Here is a 10,000-nt window from a genome sequence, read left to right as displayed (position 1 = left end):
TATGAGCACATATAGATCATTTTCGTGTAACCCATGACCTTTTGTTTATTTATATTGTTACTTCCATTTGTTTCTTTGTTTGTTTGTTGATTGTTTATTTGTTGTGTTTTGTTTGTTAGTTTGTGTTTTCTAATATTTCTAAAAGTTATGAACACATTTTAACGAGATTTTAACCAAAGGTGAGTTTTAACCTAACTTAGACGCTTATTGCAGTTTGGTGGTGATGCAGACCATGGTTTGGATCCAGGATTTTTTTTTTTTTTTTTCTAACTCGAAAAGTAAAAACAGATTTGAATAAAATTTTAACATGAGGTTTGTCTTAGCCTATTTAATATTCCATAAAATTTGGTGGTGATCCGGAAAATACACCATATGAATGAATTTATTATCGTTTTTTGGACGCTTGCCGGAGTTTTGGAGTTATTCCGAAAAAAAGAAGGTTGGTCTCATCTCATGTGAAATTTGATAAGCTTTCAGAAAATAACCTCATATTTTTATCATCTCTAATCATTGCGTCACATTTTCCGATTTTTTAAGGTAACATGATAAAATAATATTTCGGTCGACATAGAAAATCGCTGCTACCACCTAAAAAATAACGTTCGGGCCTTGAAATTTTCAGGGGAGAACCGGGGGCCTAGAAACTCATTGAAAATGCATTAAAGTCAATTTCGGCAAGAGGCGAAAATCGCTGAAAAATCACCAGAAGGTCCCCTTAATAAATGACAATTACGAGACTGTTTCAAAAAGTTTGTGGAAAAAGTCCATAACTAAAAATAATCTGGAAGGATTTTGATTTCAGTGCACCTGAACATTCTTGTACCAACGTGTTATAACATGTTCAAACATGAATCCTTAAATACAGGTAGGAACACATTGCCACCCATTGAAAGTCAGGCACCATTCAAGCAACATGGAATCCACCAAAATCGAGACTAGAACAAACATAAAGTTTATGGTGAAACTTGGGAGAATAGGCAAATCATTGATGCTCTGAAACAAGTATGGTGTTAATGCCCCAAAGAAATCAACAACTTACAAATGGACAAGTCACTTCACAAGTGGAAAAAACAAAGTTGAAGATGAGCCCCGCAGTGGCAAGCCAACAATGTCAGTTTGTGAGGAAAACATTGATGCTGTTTGTGACTTGGTTGAAAAGGATAGATGAATATCCACTGGAAATTTTGAACAAGTGGTTGAACAAGGCTCTACCAGCATGATACTAAGGACAAAATTGAATTAAAGCAGTGGCTGCCCCAGGATAGAAATGGACCAGTCAAAGCAAAATCTGAGCATTCAAGAGGAAAGGTTATGGCCACTGTCATCTGGGATGCAGAGGGGTTTTTGCTAGTTTACATCCTCGAGAACAAGACAATTCAGTCTTCTCATTATGAAGGCGTTTTGAGAAAACTGTCTGAAAAAATATCAGAAAAACACCCTGGAAAGTTGCATCAATGCATTCTCTTCCACAATGACAATGCACCAGTTCATGGTACTCGGCAAACAAGAGCTGTGCTACGTGAATTTCAATGGGAAATCATCCATCATCCCTCTTACAGCCCTGATTTAGCCCCATCTGACTTATTTTTGTTTCCAAATTTGAAAAAATCATTGAAAGGTACCAATTTTCCATCAGTTGAATATTTAAAGAGAGCTACTCTGACATGGTTCAGATCACAAGACCCTCAATTCTACTCAGACAGGCTTTAAAGGTTCATGTTTGAACATGTTACACTACATTGGTACAAGAATGTTCAGGTGCATTGAATTCAAAATCCTAGACTTTTACCGCAAACATTTTGAAGCCCCATCACAAATGTAGAGCGATTATTATTATTTATTTTTTATTTTTTTATTTATTTATTTTTATTTTTATTTTTTTTTCAAAATATCAAATATTCAAAACATGTATTGAGAGTCGGGTCTTAGACTTCTGATAGTAAGGTAAGTAGATTGAAACAATTGTTAACCAGCAGAGGAGAAAAGTGCGAATAACTGTGGTTTGTAATGGAGGTATAGCATATGGTGTTTTATGATGGGCAACTACAGAGGAGACAGGTAGAAAGTTAGGGGATGATAAATAATGGTAATTTGGAATTACTACTGAGGAGTGAAGGCAGACTATGAAAGGCTTATAGGTAGATAAGAATTGACAAAGGTCAGGTTTGTGAGAATGGAAACCTAGTAGGAGGAGAGCCCGAGGAACAAGGTAGGGGATAGGGGAAGGAGGTGTGTCAGTAGGTTCATCAGGAGATGAATATCTCAGAGAGAGACACTTGTGACAAAAGGAATTCACCTGAGTAGATGGAATCGCTGTAGAGGAATTGGAGGATAGTTAAGAGAGTTTTTTCTTGGGAAGTTTTGGATGCTTTTGGAGGGGCATAGGGTGGGGAGGTTTGGGAAACAAAGGATTTTTTGTGAGGAGGTAAAGAGATGGGCATTTGAGGATTAGAAGATGTAGATGTAGGAATTGATGTGGTAAGTGAAGATGAGGTGGAACATAGGGTGGGGAGGTTTGCGAAACAAAAGGATTTTTTGTGAGGAGGTAAAGAGATGGGCATTTGAGGATTAGAAGATGTAGATGTAGGAATTGATGTGGTAAGTGAAGATGAGGTGGAACATTTAACATGTCTGGTGCAGTAGGTAAGGCGAGGAAGAGCTGGATTAAGAAATAGAAGAGGTAGAGGTGTGAAGGTGAGTAGGGGGAAGAGGTACTGTAGAAGATGTAGAGATAGTTTGGTTTGAGGGGAGAGGAGTAGAGTGATGATAGTATTAGAGTATGGCGTAATAGAAAAACCTCGTCGACATGCTTCCTATCAGGCCTCTTGTAGAGTAAGGCCAAGTTTGTATCTAAGAACTACTACCTCAGACTCAAACTTGTAAGTAGGGAAATTTGTATAAGATACATTGTGGGAGTAGCCACAATTGGCTTATGTACATGATTGTGCAAGGAAATTTGAACAGTCATGGCCAGGCTGGGCACATAGAGGACAGCGAGCTGTGGACTGATAGTGCTTTGCAGGGTGGCCAAAAGCCATTTTGGGCATTGCCATGTGGTGGGTCTAATACTCTGCTGATATAGACTTTATGGGAAGGGTCATATCTACCGAGGGAATCTTGGCAATATTGATGTGGGACTTCAGGTGGCTTAGTTTAGCACTGCACTGATACTGCATCATAGTGAGGCAGGTGAGAAGGTTGTCTTCACAGTTTGACCAATCCTTGTTGTAGACAGGGCAATCAGCTAGGGAGTCAGAAACAGTTCCATACAAGTATCAAGGGAGGAATGGGGTTGGGCAGGAATAGGCTTACCAGTGAGGTCAGCCAGGATAGATAGTACATGGGCTTGGGACTCAGATGTAACAGTGATGCGTAAACGATCAGGAAGGCTGTGGAAGGTCTGTAGAGAGCCAAGGATGGGAGGAAGAGGGAGTGCTCTGAGGGAGAGGGCAATAAGGTTGAAGAGTTGTAATAAGGGAGGAGGATGTCGGAAATTGACACAGTTGTGCAGGAGATGGGGTTGAGGAATGGGTGTCTTTTGGAGGTTGAGTTCTGCCCCAATCCCTTGCCATTGTTGTTTTGGGGGGACTTAGGAAGCCTCATCCCTTAAGGCAACTAATTTTGCACGGTCTCTTTCCCCCTCGTGCTTTTTCATTTCTGTCCCTTAGAATATCCACTTCCCAAGGTGTGAGAGCTGTGCTGAAAGGATAGAAGGTTGACTTTGTACCAGTCCTGAACAGCCTGAAGGAGCCATGGGCACGGTATTTCCCTGTTTTAGTTGTCTAGCCCTCACCCCTCAAGGGGACCCTGACGGGTGGACTGTTTCTCTCCCCAACATAGTCTAACATGGCCAATAATGAAGTTATACCCTTGTTAGGGGCAGTGGGCTTGCCCCTTCACCAAATAGCCCCACTAGATCAAACTCTCCCAGTTCCCCAACCCCAGGCTCTCCTTTGACCAAGAATCTGGACACTGCAATTACTACCCACTCCTTAAGGGGGCCGTCGAATTAATATTCGACGAAGATTTAAAAAATTACTAATTTTTTTTTTTTTTTTTTTTTATCTCCTGTAATCTAGTCGGCTTTGGCAGTCCCGTGACGTAATATTTCTGCTAAATATGTGAAAATAAAGGAGTTATGACTAAATCTCTGACCCCCCCTCACCTCCGGCTCTGATGTTTACTTTGTCACGTCTGAGCTAATAGACTCGACAAATTAGATTTTCTGGATTTTTTTCTATTTATTTGGTAGTCTCTCGTAGCTAGCTGGCAACTCTTCTGAATCAGCTGACATCCACAAGAGAGAGAGAGCGAGAGGCTGTGCTGCCGCGCCGTGACCTTGGACCCGGCACCATCCCACCATGTGATTCGCTCTGATCACACACTAAGAGGACTCTACTAATGATAGATGTTATTCCTGTTACTAATATACGTAATATCATAAATATATCTCAATCACAGCTGCAGCAATTGGTTATTCGTATGAAATGCCTCTGGAGGAACTGCGAAACCTGTGATGCCACAGGATACTTCTAGAATCACGTGCAATTCTTGCCATTGGTACCTTGCAAAAGGGGGAACCAGGTACCAGCTACACTTCAGAATACCATGTGGATACCATAGAATGCATCAAGATTGACGCAGAGACCAGAATTCTAGAAAAAAAAAATACGGGGAAAAGTATCAACTTCAAAGCCCGATATCTTAAAACTACACCTTTGTCGACATACTCGGGATTTTAATGGGGTTTGGATCATTTGAGAGCTGAATAAATTTGCGATTAAAGTGACAGTTAGTTTTTCATTTTAGGGGATGAAAGCCGATATATCATTTTATATAGGTATGAATGAAGATTTTAAAAAAGATATTTTTTACACTAAACTAAGCGGAAATTTCAAAATCTATTGGATAACTTTTATAGGTATTGCTATAGACTATATGTGGTAATTTTTTAAACAAGTTCGGTCAATGGATAATTGAGTTATATATATTTTTTTTAATTTCCAAAAACTTATATTTTTTTAACAATAATTTAATTGATTATTATCCAAATGGTATGAAACACGGTGGTGTAAATCGTAGTATATGTATATATGACATTAAAAAATCGCAAAAATCCGATCATAATTAACGAAGTTCGTTCTCGGTTGCGACGGCCCCCTTAATGCCTACTAGTACATTATCCACTTAAGTGAAGCCTCAATCTCCAGGACACATTTCTACTCTCCCAACTTCCTTAACTTCATCACCTCTACCCCCACAACCTTCTTCATCAATCACCCCATCCTCCCTTATTACTACTTTACAGTCTTATTCTCCACCTTCCTGTAATACTACCCCCCTCAACAATACTCCCTCTTCCACACGTCCCTGTTCCTCTACTACTCCCATTTCTACAAATATTTTAAATACTCTTTTTAGCCCAGCTAAGTGGGACCAATTTTTCATGATCCCCCTACAGCTCCTTGCTCTGACAACTCTCCAAAAACAATGTTTCTGAAAACAAGCAGGCAAATTCTCTTTCCGCAACCAACCTGAAGGTTCCCGTTTCATTACAGTTTCATCCGAAAGCCAAGCTATAGCATTATCAACTCTAACTGATCTCTCTGGCAACTCCATTTATGCAGAACCTCTTCCAACCCTTAATCCCTAGCCGACAGGTGGCATGTACGCACATGCCATGGCTGTTGTGGACCGAAAGACGGGTGGCATTGTGTCATACCCATTCCCGCGCCACTGGCTCGTCGGACAGAGTTTGTTTTTTTCAGATAGTAGCGGCTTCATTTATATGGTAAAGATTTTAGGCAATGGCACCTATCATAAAGGTAAACCTTTAAAATTTTAATATTTTTTAAAATTATAGCAAAATAAATGCTTTAAGGTGCTAAATGTCGCTCGCAAACTACCGATCGAGCCGGGCGCAAACAGGGAAAACTGCAGATGTGCGCCAACAAGCCCGTCTATACGTCCAATTACCAAACATTGTTACCCGTCGGCAATGGGTTAATACTTGTACCAGAACTGTCTATCTCCCCAGCAAACTGCCCTATCTATAATAAAGATTAATCACGGAATATGGTGTAATATCAGTACAGTGCTGCTCCATTCCTCCTAGAGGTCATCATATGAACCCCACCAACATTGCCAAAATTACTTTCTGTATACATGTTTACATTAGTGGAGAATCCCTCTGTCTAACCATATCAACCTTCTCCCCGTCGATGTCAAAACTGTAGGCGTTTAGGATAGCCTGCCAAACATTGCCATTCCACAGCCCAATGCTCTCTATGTGCCCAACCTGGTCATAACCTATCAAACTGCTCTGCACAATCACACACACATGCTAACTGCAGCGACCCCCATAATGTATTTTATAGGGGATGCCCCACCTACAAGTTTGAATCTGAGGTGGCAACTCTCAGATTAGTCTCAGGAAGCACATCGACAAGGTTTCTCTCATACTCCCTACTCCACTAATGTCGCTCGCTCTACCCCTCCCCCTCCCTCCCAAGATGTTCCTACACCCTCCCTTATACCTACATCTTACTTCCCTTCCCTACTTCTATCTCCTACCTTCCCCAGTCAAATTCTCTTGCCATTCTAAATCCAGACACTCCAATCTCTCCTGCAGCCCCAACACCTTCCCCTCTCCCTCCCCGCACTACCCACAGCAGACAGACTAAATATTCCATTCCCTCTTCTCCTACCACACACTCACCTCCACCTACCTTTGCCTCTATTCCTCAGACACCAGTCTCCTCTTCGCCCCCTCTTAATAAAACCTTTGTCTCACAAAATTCTCCAACCAGCTCCACTACAGAAACTATCTGCTCAAGTTCAAAAAATGACACCAAAACTCCTCACCTACCCCTCTATCCCTTTCACTTCCTCCTGGATACATACATGAATCCCTTATATCATGACTATACCCTTCCCCATATCCTCCCCCTCCTGATATTACACCCCCCCCCCCCTCTAATTCCTTGTCTCTCCTTCTAGCTCCTTCAAATTCTCCAAAACGCACTGTAACTGATATCACTCGTAGATCAAGTAAGTAATAGCTCTCTGACATTGGAATATTCACAGTTTCTGTTCTGACAGAGGTGACCTTCATCATTTCCTTTCTTCTTATAACTCATCCATTATCTGCCTCCAAGAGACTTTACTTACACATCCTCCTGTTCCAATTCCCAATTCCCATATGTAATGTCCCTCTTTCAGTTCCATACATTCAGTTGTCCTGTTCACGCTTTGCAACAGCCCGCACCTCTGCTTTCCTCCCACCTTTCCTCCCTTCACCAACCTCCCAACCTATCAGACATCCTTACAGAATCCCACACTTTCTGCTTTGACAACCTGTTCTCCTTCCTCACACGCATACATATCCTTCATTTGATCGAATCCCCTTACCTAACCCCACCATAACCCATTCACTTATCAACTCCTTAATGCCCATTACAATACCTTCTTGTAGTGCTACATGATCTTAGATGTCTAGCATATTTGTTTTGCTTTTAACCATTAACCATTAACCATTGAAGGTTGAGTTATAACCTGGGTAGATGATTTATGTTTGGTTAAGTTGATAGCAAGTGTCAACAAGGGGGTGTAGTAGTAGTGGTCATCTTCATCATCAAAGGTCGATAAACCGAAGGAGTTAGATTTAGAGAGGCTAGTTGATAAAGGAGCAAGCCTCAGTGTTCCTCATAAGGATACAAAGTATTCATCATTACTGGCCTGAAATACATGGGGAAGCTAAAAGGTCCACCCATCAAGGTACCCATAAAGGGTTAGGGCTAAACAGCTAACCAAGGGAATATTGGACCCATGGTTCTCTGAGGCCAATCATGCCTAGCACAAAATCAGCCTTTCATCCTCTCAACATGGCTTTCACTCCTTAGTAATTGGACAGGGGAAGGAAGTGGGGAAGATAAGGAAAAGGAAATAAGGAGAGGAAAAGACCATACAAAATTAGTTAAGTCAAGAGCTGTGTTCTAAGGTAGAGGTGCTACCTTACATTGGGCCTCAGTCTCTGTCTCCTACCTCCCCCCCCCCTCCCCCCATGACAGCAACGGGCTAGGGATTGGGAAAACATCAGAGAAACTATACTCTAAAGGAAAATATGAAATTGATTGGATATGTATTTTGTATTATATCTATCCGCAATCATTACTAAATTTTTAGTAATTTTGTACTTTAAGCACTGCATTCCTTTTCTTGCTTAGTCAGAAGTGCACCCACATTTGCCTCTTCATTTGTTTTGTGACACATTTACAGAATGGTCAGTGTTGCTGCAGAGAAAACATTTGTCACTTGTGACAAATGTTTTATATCCGGTGTCACAGGTGTGCCTTTTGAGTGCAGATTTGCTGCTGATGAAATCCTTGTGTGACTGTGCTTTATAATACTACCATCATGAAACTAACAACCATTGGGAGGGTTTGATTTTTTTTTCTTTCTTTCTTTCTTTCTTTCTTTCCTGCTGTCAAAAGTGCACTTAAAGTAACTGCTTGTTATATATTTTAACTGAAATGATTTTACCTTCTGAAAATGACTTTTAGGTTAACTCAGAATATCACATACTTAGCTTGTGTCTTACAAGCAACCAGAGAAATCAACTTACACAACATTAAACAGAACAAGGCCTTAAACAAAACGTAAGCCCAACTGATTTAAGTGGTCCTGAAGGAAGAGGTTAATATTGGACATGCTTCAGGGTACATATTGATATACCATTTTAGGTAGTCATTACTAGCTGTACAGTATAATGATAGATCTTGCATAAGGGTCATTAATTTTTGTCATCATTTTCGCTAGTGTACAAAATGTCCTTGTCACCCAAAACCACCTCTTCACTTCCAGAGTGTACAGAGGATAAAGATGATGGACTCTATCTCAGGATCTCCAATTTGATTTAGACTGTCATTTGTTTTATATAAAAAGTGTACATCAGAGATTATATATATATATATATATATATATATATATATATATATATATATATATATATATATATATATATATATATATATATATACACACACATAGAAATGACCCTTAGGCATATTCTTTGAGTAACATTTTTGTATACAAATAAGCAAAAACTTGACAATGCATATGAAAAACACTTCTTTTACCTTTCCCCAGAGAGAAGAAAGAGCACTGGATGCAGCACTTGATGCCATTCTGCAGCGTGTGATAGACATCAAGAGTTCCCTGCAGGAACTGATGCTCAAGATTGAGAGGGAAGGAGAGCAGGCTGACTGGCCTTCCTATCTGGATGCCTTCTCTGTTATCTCTGCTCAGGTTTGCACCACAGTTTTATGTTGAGTGATTTTTGTGTATTATTTGTTGATTAATTGCCCCAAAAATATGAAATTGTGTGTGATTAAAAGGAAATTTATGTCTAGGGCATTTTCAGGTAATAATTTCCTACTTTTCAAAAATAAAATATATGATAATAAGATTCAGCAAAACTTCATAAATTTGGTATTATATCTATACATATATTATCATCATCTGGGGGCTAATGCCGACGGGGGCACATAGCCACATCCACCCTTTGCTTCCACCTTTTGGGGTCCCTCATGGCAAGCCGCCAGGCAGGGACTCAAACCATCTTGAGCTCCTCATGACAGGTTTGATCGATCTGCCCAAGCCATACATCCTAGGTCGTCCCACAGGCCTCCCTCACCCAGGGCTGTCTCGTACAGAGACAGCCTGGTGGACAGGATCATCCTGGGGGAAGCGAGCCAGGTGGTCGTATAGCTTGAGTTTGTGATCCCGGATTGTGCAGGTTACAGGTCCTGCGCCAGTCTCACGGTGCAACTGTTGGTTGGACACGTGGTCCCACCAACTGTACCCCATGATCCAGCGCAAGGACCTATTACAGAAGGTTTCAAGACATGACTCCAAGGCATAGGATAATGTCCAGGTTTTACTACTGTATAGCAAAACTGGCATTATCAGGACCTTGAAGACACATAGCTTGGTCCTTCTG

At 40.7% G+C, this 10,000-nt stretch overlaps 1 protein-coding gene across 1 annotated transcript in view; it reads left to right on the top strand.

Annotated features, from left to right (window-relative positions):
- MED8 (mediator complex subunit 8) overlaps positions 1 to 10,000 on the top strand; it is a 70,565-nt gene that overhangs the window by 38,239 nt on the left and 22,326 nt on the right. The window contains exon 3 of the mRNA XM_070133592.1: positions 9,148 to 9,306. Within this exon, the coding sequence (XP_069989693.1) occupies positions 9,148 to 9,306 (159 nt within the window). The remainder of the gene's footprint in view (positions 1 to 9,147; positions 9,307 to 10,000) is intronic.

Source organism: Penaeus vannamei, chromosome 19, assembly GCF_042767895.1.
Source record: "Penaeus vannamei isolate JL-2024 chromosome 19, ASM4276789v1, whole genome shotgun sequence".
Lineage (NCBI taxonomy): Eukaryota > Metazoa > Arthropoda > Malacostraca > Decapoda > Penaeidae > Penaeus > Penaeus vannamei.
This window is presented reverse-complemented; position numbering and strand designations above follow the sequence as displayed.